The sequence below is a fragment of the Hippocampus zosterae genome, chromosome 8, assembly GCF_025434085.1.
Source record: "Hippocampus zosterae strain Florida chromosome 8, ASM2543408v3, whole genome shotgun sequence".
NCBI classification, from domain to species: domain Eukaryota; kingdom Metazoa; phylum Chordata; class Actinopteri; order Syngnathiformes; family Syngnathidae; genus Hippocampus; species Hippocampus zosterae.
Window position 1 is genome coordinate 14485691 of NC_067458.1, and position 20886 is coordinate 14506576.

A 20886-nucleotide genomic window follows, 5' to 3' on the forward strand; every position below is an offset into this window, starting at 1 on the left:
GAAGTGTGTATGGATCCCCGATAAAGTTTTGAAAAGGTGCAAAATGCACCATATCTCATTAATGTAAGTGTACCCAAATGTTATGGCTAATTTCGCGAGATTTCATAAACAACAAAACACTGGCTTTGGATGTCACGTTTCATGAGTAAAATCAAAGTAGAGAAAGTCGCTGAGTGATTGGCTGCCGACTCGGCGTGGGCGAGGCTTGACGAGAGCGGCTGCTTTTTGCAGGGAGTCTCCAGTTTGTGCAAAAGCGCAGCTGAACAGCAGCAAGAGAGGAGGAGGAGGAGGAGGGAGGAGGACAGCGTCATAAAGTTTGAGGCTGCGCTGAGGAAACGCGCCTGGAATCAGGTTGGTAAAACATTTGTGTTCCAATTAAAAGGCTTGCCTGGGGGGAAAAAACAGCAACAGCAAACAAACAGCAACAACAACAAAATCCAGACGGGATACTCCTGATTGACCTTAAAGTGACTGCAGTCTGACGTAGCTTTAAAGCAAAGTTGCATTGCCTGCCATTCTGATGTTTGTCCAGCTCAGTATGCCATAGAATTTTGCTGACTGTCTGTGGAGCCTCCGTTTTGAAGTATGACGTTGTAATATATAATATACCATTTTATACATTTACTCATTCAGTACCAGCCAAATCTGGACCAAGTCTGAAAAGACGTTTAAAAACGTCTTTGGGAGTGAATGTGTTTAGTTAAACATGGTATATAATGTAATATAATCAACCAGGTTGCCCAGCCTTTCCTGAGCCACGGCACCTTAATAAGGGGGGAGGAAAAATCACATGGCGCACCACCAAACAAAAATCCCCCCCCCCACTCCAACCCTCCAAAAAGTTGATACATAGGTTAATTTCAGTCTGTCCCTTCCACCATCTATTTTCCATAGTTCTTCCTACTACTGTGCGTAGCTGTCATAGATAAGTGAGCGAATTGACATTTTTTACAGATTAAGTAAAATTGGATACTTTTCTCTCTTGGCAAATAATGTCTTGCAACACATGGTAACTCGTATTAGGAAATAGTATCGACACATGTTAGAAACAATACAGATTCATTTAAATTTGTATTTATCAAATGAACACTTGACCTGCAAATCAAGCAGAATGCATTTAACCACATGCTTTCTTGGATTTATTTGCAGCCGTATGGTCACATCATGCACCAGCGTGCTATGCCATCGCAATGACGCTGCTTGTGTGGAATTCCCATTTAGTCAGGAACAAGACGCCTTGAGGTTATTGAATAACCCTGCCGGGTAGACTTATTTATTATTTCGCTCTGTTGTGGCTCATTAGGTTTGTACAAAGTACATGTGCATAATCAGCCAACCATTTGCATGAATCTTCATTTCAACATTGTCACTCGGAAAGGTAAATCTCATTTTCCCATCATGATGTAATCTCAGTTTTGCAAATTGATGCTGGACAGAAGGGGGACGTAAGATGTCCTGTTCAATCGCAGATGTGTTGTTAAGTAACATAAGTGATGGTGTCTTTCTGGTACTTGGTAGTTTTCAGGTGAATGATATGTCGACGATAGGAGCATGAGTTTGCATTTTCATGTATTGATATTACTTTTGTTGCTTGGATCCCTGGTTTAAATCTAATCAAGGTCTCCTATGTGGCCCGGTGTTTGTAACCACAGGCTGTGCATTGGTGGCATTTTCGAGGAAGCCTCCCTCAGTCTTAGTCACGAAACTGAATGCACACACCCATCCTTGACATCTGTGCCACAGGCCACAATATTAGGTACACTTGCTCGGCTTTGCTCAGACACTGTCAGACAGGTATTCGTTCAACAATCAATTCATTATTGTGGCTGTCGTTCTGCACTGAAGTGGATGGAGGGATGCATGTAATTATTTCGACATCCCGGGCATTTTGAAAGTGACTTTGTCCTTATATTTGCCTTTACAGACATGTTTCAATATATAATGCATACAATATGTGCCACCTGTATTCTATATTGAAATATGCCTGAGCATCTGTATTTCTAGAAAGATGTTGAAAAAAAATTACAAGAGCATAGTGGTTTTCCAAACACTCGGAAGGTGTGATCAGTTATTTATAAAAAGTACGTTAATGAATTGAGTCGAAGTGAAATTTCTGTAATTCCTGTAAATGCCATTGGAAAGTGTTTTTACCCCTTCCACGTGTTTTAAACAAAGTTAGACTTTGGAAAATACATTTAAACCTTTGAAAAAATACATTCCTTCATACCGTCATACCTGTTCTCACTCACATGATTGTACAATTTGCCAAATGAGAGTTGAAGCTGTTTATTTGTCTCTCCAAGTAAACTCTAAAACTGACAAATGAAATACAGTGGTACTTCTCCTTATGAAATTAATTGGTTCTGGAAGGAATTTCTTCACTAGAAACATTTGTAAGCACAGACCTGTTTTCCATATAAATGCCCTAATCCGTTCCAAGCACCCCACGCCCCAAAAATTCAGACATAAAAGCATAAAAATGCATTATAATATGTAACAAATTCATGTTACAATTATATTATTGCACAATAAATGAGAGTTGAGCATAATGTAAAAAACAAAGAATAGAGTAAAGAATAATAATGGTCATTACCCTTTTTAGCCAATTTAACTCATCGTTTTTTGCCCTCTCTAGTTCATGTTCTCTCAGTACATAAGTATTTTTGCCTGGCGTTTTGAACTGATCCAAGGACATTTGCTTTTGTCAGCTTTTAACAATCCTTTGAAATTGTCCAAGGCAAACAGCAGCAGAGTGAGCGATCGCCTGACTGGTGAACGCTTTTTCTTGGTGATTCATGTTTACGCAAAACGATCGGAACGCCTCATGGCCCAAGAGGCGAATGATGAGGACGCTGCACAGACACATTTGGTCGAGGTCCCCCTTAGCCAATGGCATGCCAGGAAGATGCTAGGTAATAGCCAATGGAAGAGCAGCAAAAGTATGTTGCGTTCAGGAAACTCGGTGCATGGTGTATTTTTAACTTTCGTATCTTGACATTTCTTTCGGAACAAGAGGCAAGATGTTCCTGTTGAGGCGTTTCGTAACTTTAAAAATTCGTATGAAAAGACGTTCGTAAGTAAAGGTACCACTGCATCGGAATTAAATCTGGTATATTTAAATACCAACATTTTCAACCAAACCATATGGTTTTGGCTAAAGTCTGCTTACTTAATACTAATACAGTACATACATGGAAACATAATAGCCAGGGTAACAAAATGTAGCGTTTACCAAAACACACAACAGAGCATACAGCCAAACTCGTAGGCATATATTGTTTGCGTTCTGTGGGAACAACAGCTACTGCTGGAGCTCAGTTAGTTTTGGGACTTTTTCTTCCTCTTTTTCCTTTCCTTCTTGCTTTGAATTATACTGCATCATTTCCAGTCGACCTCAGTGCTGCCCGCTTTGGCACCCTGTGGTAACTACAAAGTACACTGAGGGCGTATAACTCAAAATTCTGACCAGTATGTATACTGTCAAAAAAACATTCAAATGATCCTTTGCACAACAGTGCCATGAACGATCACCATGTTAAAGTGGGGGAACAGTGCAATAAAAATGAGAGAAGTCGTGACTTCGTATGAGACCAGTGTATGTCCCCGCAAAGCGTCATTTTTTTTTCTTTCTATCACACGTGGAAAATGATTTCTGCCTGATCAAAGCCTTTCGGCAACCTACATGTTGTAGTCACTGACCACTCTGCCTCCATGTGCACTCTCAGATTACTGTTGTTGATAAATACACAACAACGGCCGAGGTAATGCTGATCTCCAGGAGGCCCCCGCCAGCGTCGTGCCGTAATGACCTGTAACTGGAGCGGAGTGACCGAGGCAAATAAAAACCCTGTGGTGGGTTTGCCTCGCAAAGACCTCCTGAGGTTTACCAGGAGGATGTGCAACGTAACAAAAAGCACATTAGTGAATCAGCGCACACTGTGCCAGTCTGTCTGTGTTATTAGCTGCCATATCTGCTATCATTTATTCTTCATCGCCCGCCATGGTGGCGTCTTTATGACACTGTCAGGCCTCTCTTAAAGACACCAAATTGTCTTTGCCTCCTTGTTTTGACAGCCGTAATTTAAATGCTATAATACGCTTCAGTTGGAAAATGACTTTTTCAAGTGGCTCTGTGGGGGAAATGCCCTGCGTGTCGATATATTTTTTGATATCGCAGTTTATTGCCCCTGAAATAATAGCAATGTCACAGTGAGTGTGATTCAATTTGGTTGTATGTAATGTGACTCTCTAGCACACAAGGTCATAAACAACCCATTTGGTGTCATTTAAAGACATCCCCCGCCACCTATCCAGACACCCACCTTTCATGCTTAGCTCCCAGGGAGAGTCTATTAACTGGAAATCCTGTGGTTAAAAAAAAAAAAGAAAAGGTGAGGACATGTGTCAATGAAAAGTGCTGATGATCCGCAAAGAAAAGTGTGCAGATAATCTTTCCCATTTTTTCCAGCCCAGATGTGTTTGGCCTCTTCTGGTGCGCAAGGCTTTCCGACCCACCGCCCCCATTCTTCGCTCCGCCGTAAACTCAATAATGTAATCAGCTGCACAGATGGCCTTCACTTCAGCAAGGTGATGTGTCCATGTCTTTGTTATGTCTTTTCTAGTGCCTTTAAGCGCTACCTCCGAGACCACTTGGTGGCTTCTTTTGTCACGGGGCGATCAGGTTAGTCAGCAGGGTCTCGCTGAGCTTTATGGTTCGAATTTGCATTTTATCACCCAAGTGCATGACATGGACTAGCCTATACCGGACATCATAGGGTGGATTTACACTGCCAATGTTAAGTACAGAATTTGTACCTACTGTATAAGCCAACGTCTCCCAAATGTGCTGTCATGTGTCGTGTAAGGCTTGTCATGTTATCATTCATGCTCTCGGGAGTTCAATGTATCCCATTTGTTTCTATGTTACTTTGAACCCTGCTTTTTTATTTTAGATTTGATGAATTTAATGTTTTGATAATCACACACCTTGTTTATATGGTTTTCTTCTTTTGAAAACAAGTTCCTCCAAGGGAATTATTCCTGTTCCTGTCTTGGCTCCCTGCTTCTTTGCACTTGGGTCCTCCCTTTGCCTCCACACTCCACCACGCAAACAAACAAGAGTGACAGAAGGCAAACATATTATTCAGATAAGATTAGATTGGCTGGCGACCAGCATGGTGTACCCCAATGACCACCCCAAGTGAGCTGGAATAGGCTTCAGCACACCTGTGACTGTAATGAGGATAAATTGTACAGAAAATGGATGGGGAAAAAAATGGAAAAATCTCACAGCATACAGCAAACATAAATGCCATTACAAAGTAGAAATATTGTGACATCTGGGTTTGATTAAGGGTTTCTAATATTGAATTGTTTACAGATAGTTATTCAAGAAACCTTGCATAACCCGTGGAATGTTAATCCACGGGTTGCAGAGAAATCGATTCCCCAATTTATTGGGCCATTTACCTCTAATGTACCATATATAAACCATCTGTAACACATTCTGCCTTTTTTTTTGTCATTTTGATTTACTGGAGGTGTGAAATGATGCATCATTTCATTCCCTCACCCAAAGAGAATTGATGAGAGAACCATTAAGTAATCTTATCAATAAGCTGTATCAATGGTATCGGAATCGCTCTATTTTTATCACTTCCCACCCCTTTTTTTGTCAGACACACTGCAACATCTTGTTGAGAGTCTTCCTCGGCGAATGGAAGCAGTTAGAACTGCATTGTGCGGAACAATTACTACCGTGTTGATATGATCTCTCCAACCTCTGCGGTGTGGACCCTCTTGTTGAAACCCCAAAACATTGCTCTACTTCCTGTCTAATCATCCGCATCTTTGAGAGGCCTGCAGCAAAAACCGTCTCGCTCCTTTCCTGCTGACTCTTTGCCCTGCCAGCTTGATGCTTCTTGAGTGTTGCGTTGTGTGGGTAGCGCATGTAATATATATGGCTTTCGTCGTGGGCCGGAATGACAGGTTGGCACCGTCTCCGTTCTGTCCCGGTGGATTTGACAGACGGTCGGCCTGATGGAAAGGAACTGCTGTTTTCAGACTTTAAGAGTGCTGACATGTCCATATTGCAGTGCTTCTCATCTTCCTTAAGTCTTCTGTTTCTTTGCCTCTCCTCCTTGCTTGTTCTCTCTATTCGACCTCCAGATGTATCTGACTGATGCCATGCGACCTCCCGAGCTCCCCAGGTAGCTGCGGAATGAAGGGGTGAATCACAGCGATTAGTATTCTCCTTAACGCCTTTTCTCCTTCCTCTTATCTGCTTCTATATCCGTCCATTTTCACCATTATCCACTTTTCAACTCCTTTAATTCAACTTTTATCAGTCAGCGTACTGTTGTGTTTCTCATAATGTTTTTCCTCCAATTACTGAAGAAATTATTTTCCATGAAGGGTGCGATAACAATAGCTTTTAAATCCTATGCACAATCCATTATTTTTTTCATTTTTGACAATTCTTAACGATTGTGTGGTCCGAAAATACAGAAAAATAGTCATCGCCCAGCGTTCAACTCGTGCAGACGATAGAGCTTAATGATGGTTCATATTTTGTTCCGAATATCAGTATACGCTCCCTCGTCACGCCTGTAACATTGACTGGCATGAATATTTAAAAAAATGTAATTTGTCACGTTGCAGGTTGAAAACAACAAAAATACTTGGCAGTCGCTTGCTATGTATGTTTTACAACACGCCGTAGGCACAACGTTCTACTGTCTTTAGCTCCGGTGGCGTAACGTGTTACTGCTCACTTCACGGGCAGTGGGAGGTAGCTGATGCTTCCAATGCTAGCTTGAAAGCTAACAGATTGAGGCGAACACCGGTCGCAGCTATTCATTTCATCGGAACAAGGGGGGTGACACACAGTGAGGCTTCATTGGCAGATTATGTATTTATTTGTGTACATGTCTGCATGTAAGGTACACTGAAAAAAAAGGTGTGTTGAATTTACTCGTTTATTTTGTTAAGTGGCTGCATACAATAGAATCATCAAGATTTAGATACATTTTTAAATTAGATGTATCGTCTACTACCAATGTAATGTGCATTGTTGGAATGTGACTACACTAGTAATATTTTAATTATCTTGTGATTAAATTTTACTTTGAAGCACTAATATAAATTGTGCAATTACAATTCCTTGATTTTAGTAAGAAAAAAAATCCATCAAACTTCAGATAAGTTGTTCAGGAAATGAATTTGTATAGATTCAAAGCTCTGGGCCTTTGTCTGCTTGACCTGCTTGCTACCAGTTGTGGACCCGTCCGACTCATCGCATGAATATTTCATGTGTCGGATTTGTGAATTAAATATATGATGTAAGTGGAGGTGATTGGTCTGATGTTGATTAACTCTGACTGGAGGGATTGAGGGCTTTGAGGACTAGGGGGGTTGGAGAGGGTGATAAGGGCAATTTTATAAAGGGACGCAAGTGACAACAGTGCGCAGTGTTGAGGGGGACTGATGGAACTGATGGTCAGATATGACGCACATGATTGAGGTGTGCTGTAAATGCTGGTGGGCAAGAGCGATAGAGCGGGCGTGTGGGCGCTGTAGATTTAATAATATCAGGGGTTGTGAGGTGTGTGTTAGATACATCGTTAAAATCAGACTCACATGGCTCCATGGGAAGAGAAAAAAAATAACCCCTTTTTTTAAATCAGTCTTTCGATGACCTTAGAAATGTTATAATTTAACAACATTCGGTTGTTAATGCTTTCAGCCTCTCACCTGGTAACCAAATTGAAGAGACACTGAAGTGCAGGTTTTACATCATGGAAAACTACTATTACACAGTAACGGACATATTCTTGAATTAATACCTCAAAACTCCTAATTATTATTATTATTTTTTTTAACACCAGCATATCTAATATATTTCTGGTGGTGCAATTGAATCTAATGTTACAGATTATCCCATGATTATTGACCGATGACCAGCTTCAACTCTATCTAAAGACGTCAGATTTAAGCTGAGCCATACTGGTGCTCTATGCTGTCAGGGACAGTGACACAAACAACCAGAGGAGATGACACGACGGGCCTGAGGCGACGTCAGGAAATCTGATCCCGGTTGACGTCTTTGGAGAAAGGAGTGTGTGCACGCTCGCACACACACACACACACACACACACACACACACACAAACACACACACTGACACACACTCTGACACACACGCACTTGCACACGTGCACGCGCATGCATGCACGCACACACACGAACGACACTAACTCTCCCTACGGCTTCTGTATTTAAATCATTCTTATTTAAGGAGAGTGCGTCAGAAATGTGCAAAACAAGCCCTGATGTGGAATCCTGAGAACTGTGAATACTAAAGTGGAAATAACCTTGAAAGCTTTAAAATTGCTGATAGAGGAACTGGACTTCATGCTCTTTTTGAGCTGTGGCTAAAATGATAGATGGTGGGGCCGGTTCCCAGATGGAATTGCTTGCTGTTGTTGAGAATCACAAAGAGCTCGTTCTTTTCCCCTTGCTCCTTCATCTGTGTACACTTCCATTTGTCTTGCCCTCAATATCTCTCGCTCATTTGTCTACTTTGCCACAATGTCAAGTTTCTCTGTGGACTGATTGGAACGCTTTCCAACAGTAGAGAACCACTTTTCCTCTTTTGCAGTCGTCATTTATCACCCTGATGAGGGCAAAGTGTTGAGGCACTACATATTATTTTGACATAAGCCCATATAGCGCACGCATCGATATAGAGTGGAAGCCATAAGATCAAACACAATTTGTTCAGATGTCACATTTTTCTCAATGGGAATCATGGAAATTGAAGTAATTTGCCTCAAAATTGCAACCTTCGCTTACTGCTTTGAATGTGAGGGTGTTCAGGTGGCCTGAAACCCGATGTACAGGTTTGGATTTCTTCATTTTCTATTTCCCTTTATGTAGCGTCTTGAGGCTGGCTCAAAAGCAAGCAAACTTTGAGTTATTCCTTTGTTGCTCTTCTGGGCTCTCTCCAAATGAGAGATCAATTTGTGTGACATCACGCATGAGCAAGTCTAAGTTTTGGGGCTACTTTAGATATTTACCAGAAGTCGTGGGTGAATTCCGAATGATGTGCTTTCTGAAAAAGTAGCTTTCGAGCAACATTTCCAAATACAAAATTTTCATTGTTATCATTATCGTTCTTCACATTTCCATTTTGACCAAATTTGGTTCCTTATATAAATGAATGACATAAATGACATTTGTCATATTTATATACATATATATATATATATATATGTTCATGTTTGTACTTCACGGTATCATAATATTTTTCATGCAAAATGTATGTACAAAAGAAATCTAGCCTTTAACATCAAAGGGTTTGAACCCCCCGCCGCTCCCCCCAAAAAAACACATATTGTGGGTTTTTTTCCAGTGCAAAAGCCTGTCGTGCATAAGAATTGCCATTTAAGGATGTCACAAAACTGCTACATATCAAACCAACATTAACATGATTTATTTATTTATTTGCTTTACAGAAATTAACTTAGGTACAATACTTCTGCATGTCATTCCAAATCCAACCCCAAAAATATTCAGCGTAATCACATATAAGACCAAAATGTAAGTGCAAATAAGACATGTCTGCCATCTAGTGGTGAATAGTGACAATCCAACTTAAAACTATACATCGGAACCTTACTACTTGCGATACCAGGCCGTACCTCCAATAACCAAAATCCGAGTATATTTGACAGCCATTGAAATGCATTGGAAATTATTTTTTTTAATCCCAAAGCTTTCGTGATAAACATCCGATGTATATTCTTCACACAAAATGGGTATTTGCTTCCCCCATAACTAAAACAAAAATAAATACAACAAAAACAAAAACTTTTTTTAAACATAATTAAGTAAACGTCTTAGGCCCTCCAAGTGTATTGATCATACTCATTGATCATTATTTTGAATTCAAAATTGTCTAGACGCTCATAATTTCATTTTCTCAACAGTAGATTTTATCTCTCTCGTCCTCCATGAAAGCAGACTGATTTAATCAACATGAAATGCTTGCTTTTACTTTGGAAAAGAGTGCTCACCCTTTTTGCCCTGACATGTTATGAACCAAACCGGTAACTGAATCATGTTTTCAATAAGGCGACGGAAATGAAATCATTGTCTCCAATCCATCGATTATTTGACAGATTAATGGATTATTAAAATAGACGTTTCTTATAGCCCTACCTGAATGCGTGCCATACGAAGGGTTAACTCAAAGTGTGCTGCCTTTCCTGTGGTAACATTTAGTTTTAAAAGGTCAGCAGTCTTGAGTGCTCCTCATTTGCATGCGCACGGGCTGAAAGAACATTTCGCTCACTCTCCGTGCGTCTGTTTGTCTTTCTACGGGCATCTCGCACTCATGCACTCCTTCCGCTGCTTGTCCAAGCGCAACCCACGGCTGTGAGGAGAAAGACAATCGAGTATTTAATTGTCAAACTTTATCATCCTTATTGTAGCTAGCGCCTGTCTGCCGGGCGAATTACGACGCATGAGGAGACGTCTGGTGGTGAGCTAAGAGTGCAAAGAGAAATGACTCCACAGACACTTTGTCTCTCTCTCTCAGTGGCTAAAAATACCTCCAAGGCTAGATTGTGCTTCTCCATTGTACATACTTGCAGGTTGATTTCTCGACCTCTGATTTTTTTGCACCGTATTTTTGCTTCTTTTGTGTCCAAGGTGACCTACTTGCCAACATGTTCATTAGCAGCACTCCACAGGTGGCAGGTCCCTTAGGTGATGAATGAACTCAAGGACTCATGAATAGTCACATCAGTTTGGATACATTGATGACTGCATTATGGACAGTGGCGGTGTGTTCAAAAATGTAATACGAAGCAATGATTCGCGTTGCAAATATTTGTAGATGCCGCCCACTTCTTTTGTTCTGTGACCGTGCTTAGCTCAAATCGTTTTTCCCCATTGAAATGAATGAAATGCTATTAATCTGTTCCAGCCCCTCCTCCCAAAAACAACAAATGTGTTGCTAATGTGTTTTTAACATTGAAAATCACACTCTGATATTCTACTAACATATAGTTATAACGTCATCAAACACAATGCAAAGAACTACATCATTTGTGCTACATGATTGAATTAATTACAGCTGTTTCTGGTGCGCGCAGCCAATATACTGTATTACAGTTATGCAGACACAAAGGAAGAATTTCGCACCCAATGTGTCTCAGTAAGCTGCAATAATTTGGATTTAAACCCTACTTGACATTTCACATGGCATATTCTGATATCATTCTTTGACTGATGGGCCAGTTTCCGTATTCTTGAACAGAATGAATTCTGCCTTGCAATACGGTAATCCAAACCAACAGGTCACAGTTGACTTCCAAGGTGACCTCGACAATGGCACACAACCTTAAATTGATTGGGGTGAAACTTAAACTGTCTCTCAAAGCGTCTACAATTGAATTAATGTCTCGAGAGAACATGGGAACAACAAACAGGAAAGCTGCTGCCATGTTCTGCTCTGCTGTGTTTTTTTTGTTTGTTTTCCAGCACCAGCGGGAGTGTTGGGCGTGTCCCCTCAGCGGCGCACCTGTGTCTCGTCATGCACTCAAGCTTCTTTATATTTAAGGAATCTGACTTCTGCTTCTCTTTGTCAGATTATTTGATGTTGATTGCTCTCCTTGTTTTCTAGACCTCATGCCCTCGCTTGTAGTCGCTTTTGCCTTGATAGATTTTGGTTTTGTAAATTCTTTTCTGATTCAAGCAATTCTTGACTAGTTTTATGTTTGTGTGTTTGGATTTGTGCGCCTGTCATTTTATTTTGTGGACTTTTGGTTTTCAATTTTCCCTTGTCGGTTGCAAGCACTTTTTGTTCTCATTTGATTGACCTGGCTTTTTGTCGCCAATGATTTCTGTTATTATTTTGTCAATCTCTCTCTAATACATTTTTGTTGTCATCATTTATCTGAGTCTCCGTTTTTGGGATCCACTTACCAACTCGGTAATTGTGGGTACCGAGAAACAAATCCCAATCTCAGCTGTGAGGCAGACGTGAAAAGCACAGCCACAATTACATACCACTGTTCAATGAAAACCTCTCACAGATGCAGGTGTACCTAATGGAATGACTTGCAGATGAGTTGCCAAGCAGTACATCAATTAGGGATTCAGTGTCTTGCTCAAGGACACTTCAGCACTGGACATTCTGACAAACTTCTGTTTACAAGGCAGCCACCAAACGTTCGCCATTATCGTAATAATATCCTTCAAAAGGACTTCCAAGGTTTTGACCTATTTTGGGCTATTTGTTACTCAGCCGCAGACACACACACACACACATACACACACACATTGGATCTTTCCATCCTGCATTGACAAAGACAGACAGATGGGTTAGTGGCAAATAAAAAGCATTTCCCCTTCTCCCGTTGCTGCTAATCAATCACCGTAGCAACGTGGGCTCTGCCCAGCCGTCACCTCCTCTATTCATCTTCATAAATTCATTGTTCGTCATCAACAAACCTGCGTGGGTGTCACGTGTCTCCAGTGATTTGAAACTCAGTCGGTCACAGGAGATGAGTGATTTTAGATTATTAATGAGCCTCCACTTTGTCCCCTCCCGTCACCCTTTGAGATGAATGAGAGCGTCCAATGAGTGGCCATGTAACCGTGCACTGACAAATGAGGGTTGATGTAATCCCATCCCGGTAACCGTAGCCACTATTCATTCCAGCTAATCTGACCATCATCAACTTCAATACAGGATATGTGTGCAAAGATGGCTAACGTCGCCGTCACTTATTACTTATTAAGGGTACTAATGATAGCAAAGTGGTGGGAGGATGACATGAACAAGGTGTGACTTAACGTCGTCCTTATGTTGTTCGTTACAAGAAATTGAATGTATGAAAGTTGGCCCCGCTCCACTATGGCCATCAAGGCTTCTTGTCGGAACTCTCTCGGCTTACGGGTACTACAAGTGAAAGTGGACGACCTTGTCTGAGCTCAGAACATGAGCGTGTTTATGTCAACTTAGTATGTGGGTCCGGAGAAAGGGTTCCGGGTCCTCGGTGGTCTCGCGCCAGGGTGGGAAAACCTTTGAGGCTTACCGCGCTATTTGATGCTTAAAAACTGATGCATTCCCCAGGTCACTTGTAGATGAAAATACATGTTTCATTGCGCATTAAAACACGAATGAGACTGGTCAGCAGTTTAACAGTTTCATTTATATCTAAAAAATTGTAATCGGAGATGGCTTGGGTGATTTGAGGTTCTTTGGCAATACGTGTGAATAATTTTGGCTACTTTTTGTTCAAATTTGAATGTAAGATGAGAAACAATGTTTTAATATTTTTTCTGCAAGACAACCATGTAAAAAACAAAACGACAAAAAAAACGTTCCGGTTGAATAAGAGTAACTAAGTCCAAATTTGTGTCTATGGCACATAATGGATGAACAAGAATTGTGGAAAAGTGAACTGTAAAATGCATTTAAATATCCCATTTATTTTAAGTTTTCTAACCGGCGTTTCCAACTTTTCTTTCAGGTATCGAGTCAATCGGAGCTGCAGTAAATCATCCACTGCTGACGTCATGTCTGCAGGGGACGTCATCTTGAACCGATTCTAAGACTCAACTCTCGCTTTATGAATGAAGTTCAAATATTTTACAGACTCACACTGACCATTTTCTACCTCTTGTTGCTTCACCAATCGTCTTTTTTTTCCGTGTGCGTGTCTGTACGTGTGTTTGGCGCTCATCTCTAAGGGAAATGGTGAGAAGAACTTCTCTGGACCCTTGACACCTCTGACCCACTTATCACTCTTTGTCTCGGTAGGCAGTGGGATGACTTTTTAGAACATACCATTTGCTCTTTTCGCATTGATTCATCCACTGAACAAGGCTGTTCAAAAAACCTCTTCGGTATTGGTGACCTGACGTCCACGCACCGCTCTCTACCCAACTGCTCCTGTTTCTTAACTGGCACCATATCAGTTCCCAGAACATTGACCTTGGCTTGCCGCGCCTTCCTGTCTTCCCTGATTATCGCCCTCAAAATATTATCGCCTGAGGCTTTGCAATCTCCCTCATAAATAGTCTGCAGTAATGTAAGAGTGTGGCTCGTTGTCACATCAGATGAGCAACACCGTTGTCACTTGAACCGGCCTCCATTTCACAATAGCTCGATTAAAAGCCCAATCTTTGGTTTAAACTCCAGACAAGATTTAGAAAAGCCTCCAATCAGTTGCCCATGAACACCTTCCCTTCCTTCACCTCGCCTCCCCCCAACACACCAACCATCCAGTCGGTGTGCAAACCCTGCCTCCGGGCCCCGTGGAGGATGAGCGATGGGTCCACGCTCGACTACGAGTTGCTGCTGTCCCCGGCCGGCTCTTCCCTCCCCGGTGGCGCTGGCGGCGGCAGCGGCAGCCCTCCGCTGGCCTTGGTCGGGGCGGACGCCGAGCAGCGCACGGCTTTGGCCTTCGTGGGCCTCCTCATGCTCTTCCTGGTCTTCCTGCTGGTCAGGTGCTTCAGGATCCTGCTGGACCCTTACAGTCGCATGCCCGCATCATCCTGGACTGACCACAAGGAGGGACTGGAAAGGGGTCAGTTTGATTACGCCTTGGTGTAGGGAGGGGTTCAAGAAGGCGAACGATGCACACAGATACAATCTTTCAGAGCTTTGAAATGAAATCAAAATGTGGACAATTAATCAGATTGTGAACAGACTCAAGGAGTTTATTTGATTTTTTTTCCCTAATATGTTGGTGTAAAATCCTCGTTTGGGTGACGTGCGTTAATGTAAATATGAGGCATACCATGACCGCACTCATACTGACCAGCAGGACCACAAAAAGCCAAAATAATGAAGCTGCCTTAATCTGACCTGTTGTACAAGCTTGACAGCACAGCACAGCATCATGTGAGCAAAATATAAATACATTCATCAATTTTCATCATTACCCATATTGATTTGAGGCTGGGTTTTTCAAATGGCGGACATTGAGAGAATATAAAACAGCTAAATGGAACTGTAGTCTAATATCTATTTATATTTAACAAATTGCATTGATCGTATTGCACTGAGACACCAGACACGATTTCAATTTCTGGTTTTATGCCAGTTCTGGTTCGATGATTTTTACCATTACTGGTTTGTGGTGGCGACACCTAGGGGCCCTGTTTCCATCTGCAAGCGCACATGTGCTCGGCAACAAAACTGGTGCATCTTCATTTTCGTTCCGGGGCAAGTCTATTTTGCGTATTTGGAAGCCCGCGCTGTACCACTCTGGGTATTCCGGCAGGCTAAGGACGTTTTCTATTGCACGATCACGATTCGATCCCGGCTCCGGCCTTCCTGTTTGGGGTTTGCATGTTCTCCCCAGGCCTGTGTGGGTTTTCTCCGGGTACTCCGGTTTCCTACCACATTCCAAAAACATGCATGGCAGGTTGATGAAACTCATCTAGATTGTCCCTAGGTGTGAATGTGAGCACAAATGGTTGTTGTGTGCCCTGCAATTGGCTGGCAACCAGTTCAGGGTGTCTCTCGCCAACTGCCCGAAAAAAAGCTGGGTTAGGCTCCAGCACGGCCGCGACCCTCGTGAGGATAAACAGATTAGAAAATGGGTGGATGGATATTGCGACTAGAAGATCTTTTCCTCTTGGAAGATTTAGGCATGTGCCGAAAATGGATGGATGGAATTCAGCTGTGTTCACTCCCACAACAGTGCCACGCCCATTTCTAACCGGGTCCGTCTACACTTAAAACAAAAGAAAAAACGCACCCTTGCTGCACTTTGCTCTCGAAAATGCAAAACACACTTTAGAAGTTTAGAAGCTGAAGTTAATCCTGGTTCTAAATGTCCGTGTGTGGGGGTGTGCGCGTGGGATACGATACGTTTCAAGAAAAATTGGATTCGTTTTGATTCAATGTAGTGTGGCGATGGCTTTTGTCATGTTTATTTACATGTAACAACATCTCCAAAGCCCAAAATATTCAATTTAATCCAAATCAAAGAAAGAAAAAAAATCATGAGCAATATCAAAACCATTTATACCTGTTGTACATCGCTCATCAAATTAGATTCAATCCATATTTCCAGACATTGAGTGAGATGTGATTCAAGGACAGTATAGTTTAAAATGTAACATTTCGACTCCATTCGGTTTGATGAAAATTGATTTCCTGATTCAAATAAATTTAAATTCCACCCCTAATTTACACACACAGACACACGCTCGCACACACATGCACGTTTTTCTTCCTCAAGCTGCTTCCCCGACATTTTGAAAGCTGCTGATGTAAGGTTTACATTTGGACAGCTGACATCAGGCTAACACACAGACAAGAATGGCGACTTTCCACTCAAGCAGAAGGCCCTTTAATTAATCACGGCTGTTACAAAGCATCCATTAGTTTGTGTGCTCATCAAGGATTGCTAAATTTTTTTTTGTTTGTGCCGATTGCATTTGTAGACGTTGATTCTTGAGAATCACTGCAACTCTTGATGCTTTACAAGCCACAGCAGGTAGTTTGCGTCTCCTTCAATTCTTGTCCGTGTCGTGTGTTTTGTGTCTATAACTTGAGAAGCCATATTGATCCTATATACACACATTTATATATGTAGACATAATATCTTACTACTGCAAGTACAGTTTATGTTGATTGTTGTTGTTTTTTCTTTGCCTGACATGTGCGGTGATGAAGCAAAAGCAACCTTTAGGTAAAATATTGCTTTATTTTTCTAATCTTGACTCAAGTTTGGGAGTCTCCTTTTTGCTATCTTCCCGTCTTTCCTTATTACGTAAAACTGCACTGTCAATTTTGAAAGTAGTGACTCAGCCGTGTCTTTGAGGGAGGCAAAGCTGATTGCTTTTCTTTCTTTCTGTTTTGTAATGTTATATTTTTCAAACTCTTTTGCTTTGGTTTTGATACACTGGGTATGATCAGTCAAAAATAAAAATATCTATATCTATATATGTACATTTCCTCTTCAGTTCTGTATGTGCTGTTTATTTATCCCACAATTGCAATCAAAAGCATATGTGCATTTTAGATATGTATGCACACTAAGCAAAACTGACCTCATCGATTGGGTGAGAGGTGGTGTACACACTGGACTGGTTGCGAGTCACCTGTAGGACACATAGACGACCATAAACAATGATATTCACATCTATGAACAATTTCATGTTCTCACCTAACCTTAAATGCTTGTTTATGGGAGTATAGCGCTATGATGTGAACCTTTGAACTGCTCCACCTAACACATAGGTGTCAAACTCAGGTCCTGGAGGGCCGCTGTCCTGCATGTTTTCCAAGTCTCCCTGTTGCAACACACATGATTCAAATGAACAGAACAGGTTCAATGTCAGGCTTCCGCAGAGCTTGCTGATGATCTCCAGGACCTGAATTTGACACATATGATCTAACAACAACAAAAAAGTATTTTTAGACTGTATAGAAACTAATTTGCAACTCTACATAGGAAGGAAGAGATAGCCAGGAAACAACACTTAAAAATATAACCCACAATACTTTATTGCAAATTGTCACTTGACAAAAGTTTACAATATAATGCGAATCATTCATATCTTACCAACTGCCAATGACAGAGTGTCTTTGGTTTTGTCTTTGCACATAAATGAGGATCAGACTATTAAAAAAAACAACAACAACAATGTGATTTATTGATTTTCAACTAAATGAATGTGCCGTGTATGGATGATTGTCACTTTCGCGTTGCCTTTGAAAAGGACTGAAACTACAAGCCAAGTTGTTGGTGTTCTGGCAAATGTAGCACATCATAGTTCAGTGCAAGTAGGTGATGATGCTGAAGGAACTATTCAAGTTTGGCACTGAAATGTCGAAACGGCAAACTGATAAAACAAAACAAAACAAAAAAAACGACAAATAGGAGACACAAGGACACTATAAAGATACAAAGTGTTACAAAGATTTCCAAGTTAGAAAAAGACAAAATGGTTATGTGTGATAAACATGGATTAGGCTGTTGGCCCAGTGCGGCAACCTTGAATGCTCAAAACAAGATTTATGATCATTTAGCACCATTATGAGCCGAGTTGGAGGTGGTCAAGTTTGCGCTGACGCTTTTAGCATTGTATAGACAGTGAAAGCTCCCCTTAAAGCTCATCATCTCAAATCTACGACACTCCCGATGAGAACAACAGTCACTAATCTAAAAAGGCCTTCAATCTACTGTTTACTTTGGCTGTCTTGACTTAAAAACAAACAGAAAAAAAACAATCTACTTTTTACTTTAAAATATACAATTTCAAGAAGCACGTTTGATATCTTGTTTTTTTTTTTTTTTTCTCCAGCACTGAGACAATACAAAGTACAAGCAAACACAACAAAAATAAATCCTGGCACAAAATTTAACAAATGTCATTTTTGCAATCCAGATTCAAGACTGCGTTCTTTGTACAGCAGACGGGATTATCGATAGCACCTTTTTTTTCCTCTTTGAGAGAAAAAAAATATGAAAAATGAAGCGCATGACCTGACAGTTTTGTTTTGTTTTTGTGCATGCGTTGTGACTGTAATCACTCTACTTTGCCTTACAGCTTGTCAAGACTGGTACTGTTTGATGCTGTGGTGTAAACATGTTTCAGCCCATATAAAGAAGATAATTCTGGTCAGGTGACTGTTGCCTCCTATCAATTGACCCCTCCTAGCTTAAGAATCAATGCACTCTTAAATCCCTAAATAGGGAATTCATCCTAAAGTGACCTGATCTAGCTTCTTTGGAAAAGCTGCTGGCTGTAGTATTCCCTGTCCATGACGATAGCACCCTCTTTGGTTTGCATGTCAGCATCGCACTGGGTGAGAAGCACTGAGGTAACCTATCGCATGCCGCAACCAAGTGCGAAGTGATGAACCTGAAATGGTGGGTTAACAGTTGCGGCCCTCTCACACAAACGGCCCGTGACATGACTCGAAACAGTAGCATGAAGCGAGATGTTTGAAATGAATATCCCAGAGAGGTGTCATGATGATGCCTCATTCCTTGTCAGATGTGGCTGGATTACTTTAAATGCATGCTGAAAGACGGTTATGGCAGCTCTCGGCACTTTTCCCCCCTCGTTATAAATCCCCTCATGTGTTGTGCTTTTTTTTTTTTTTTTTTTTGCTTTTTTAAACTTGCCTGCTTACAAAAGTGCTTCATGGACTTGTGTGCCATTATGTCTGTTACAATTGCACCTCAATAAACTGGATTATTGTAGAAAAGTGCATTTATTTCAAATTCAAAATATAAGGTCATATATTAAATAGCTTCTAAAACAATTTTCATGTTATCTCTTCTCTAATTACGATCATAAAAAATGATTTTGATTGTTTCTAATGAAATATTCTTATTTCTTGAGAGGGTAAAATTTTGCCTTTAGGTGATTCAGTTCATGTTAGGCACTGAACTTCTGAAATAAATGATGTTTCAATAATATCCCAGTTTAATGAGAAGCCCTGCATGGGGGTGGGGGGCACCTCACTGTGATCTGCTCCACAGGAGTGCTTGTTGTGGAAGAGGAGGATGGACACAAGTAATCATGGTTAAAAAAAAATTAAAAAAGGAAAATCTAAATCACACAAAACATGAACACATAATAACATGAACAGTAACAAAGTGGTGGTAAAGTTGGGCTGATTGCCTTAGTCTTTCATAGCCCCCGGTTAACCCTCTGCTGGATACAAAGGCGGGTTAAAACTCAAAGGTTCAGGGGGGTCAGTCCAGGGGCGGCGACTTGTAAGCGCGCTCAGTGCAGGTGGATGTGAAGCTTGATGCGCAGGGCGTCCCCTATTTCCCCTCGTAGGTAGTCCTTGTCGTGCTGCTCCTCCAGCTGGTTTCGTCTCCGGGGCCCGAACAGAGGCAGGCTGGCAATGTCGAGCCGGTAGGACCCGGCGGGAGGCGGCCTCTTGCCCAGCCTCAGCACGCTCTTCCCGTCGCGGCGCTCCACCAGGCGGAAGTGTTCGCTGGCGTCGCCGTGGGTGATGACGTAGCGCACGTGGTGCTCCAGCGGCTGCAGGGCGGGCAGCAGCTCCAACAGAGGTTCCTTGTTGAGGAACGAGGCCAAAGAAAGGTTCATGGGGATGGAGGCTTCCGTGTCCACGCTGGCCAGACTCACTGGCTCCTATAATAGATCACAAATTCCATTTAGACATCGTCATTATCGTGTCTCTCATACAAAGACCATGGGACAAATTAACATGACATCACCCCCTTCTCGAAATGCCTTCATCTTGGGTATGGGAGGATTAGCATCGTGATCGTAGCCTACCGCTGAATGGTGCTGTTTGACTTTGGTCAGCTCTATCTTAGCTTATTTTATTTCCCTGTTATCTGACGAAAAAGGCTATGATCACTTAAGCGTGATTTTGTCGTTACTCAGGTTAACTGCACAGAAGAAACGGCGAAATGGATTGCACAATGTTGTCTATATACTTTTTTAAACCCAATGATTATGGATAGGAACTGACAAGAATTAATGTTGATTCCATTATCCAGACTGCTTAAAAAGCAGTCTATTTTTTAAAAGTAAATTTAAAAAATATATATGTGTTAGTCCAATGAAAAAAATCCAACAAGTATTTGTGATGGTTTCAGTACACGTCAGCGGTAGTCACTTGCATTCTGCTATCCTGGAGCCGACTGTTTACAAGCGCTCCGAATCGTCTTGCTCGAAGAACGACTTACATGATCAAGCTCGTTTTCATCTGCGTTGCGTTTGTGTCGTCCATTCTTTCCTCCTCCATTGATCTTACACTCATAGCAGGCCTCAGGAGACAGACTGTCATCCTCCTCGCCTTCTGTGCCCAATTGGCTCGAGAAGCCTGAACCCGATATACAATGACTGGATGGAGACACAGTCA

General features: G+C 41.6%; 2 protein-coding genes and 1 long non-coding RNA gene across 7 annotated transcripts in view; 1 reads left to right on the top strand and 2 right to left on the bottom strand.

Moving 5' to 3' along the window:
- Positions 1-240: 240 nt before the first annotated feature.
- Positions 241-15797, top strand: LOC127605447 (cortexin-1-like). 3 transcript variants are annotated; one of them, XM_052072938.1, is made up of 3 exons: positions 241-351; positions 4469-4587; positions 13544-15797. In XM_052072938.1, exon 3 carries the CDS (start codon positions 14248-14250, stop codon positions 14626-14628), a length of 381 nt encoding a protein of 126 aa, XP_051928898.1. In that variant the 5' UTR covers positions 241-351; positions 4469-4587; positions 13544-14247; the 3' UTR covers positions 14629-15797. The 3 variants fall into 3 exon arrangements, with proteins under 3 accessions (XP_051928898.1, XP_051928900.1, XP_051928899.1); XM_052072940.1 differs by having other exon boundaries at positions 4474-4587; XM_052072939.1 differs by lacking the exon at positions 4469-4587.
- Positions 5512-7724, bottom strand: LOC127605448 (uncharacterized). The gene is made up of 2 exons (XR_007963600.1): positions 5758-7724; positions 5512-5708 (listed from the first exon to the last, which is right to left on the bottom strand). It is a non-coding gene; the product is annotated as an uncharacterized LOC127605448 (long non-coding RNA).
- A 1716-nt stretch (positions 15798-17513) lies between the features above and the next one.
- fbn2b (fibrillin 2b) overlaps positions 17514-20886 on the bottom strand; it is a 67035-nt gene continuing 63662 nt past the window's right edge. For all 3 annotated transcript variants that reach the window (XM_052074305.1, XM_052074303.1, XM_052074302.1), the window contains 2 exons: positions 20711-20867; positions 17514-20147 (listed from right to left, as the gene is read on the bottom strand). In XM_052074305.1, coding sequence (XP_051930265.1) covers positions 19773-20147; positions 20711-20867 — 532 coding nt within the window. In that variant the 3' untranslated portion in view covers positions 17514-19772. The remainder of the gene's footprint in view (positions 20148-20710; positions 20868-20886) is intronic.

What these genes read in the sequence shown, in the direction of transcription:
- LOC127605447 (XM_052072938.1), top strand. Translation starts at nt 14,248, where the DNA reads ATGAACACCTTCCCTTCCTTCACCTCGCCTCCCCCCAACACACCAACC.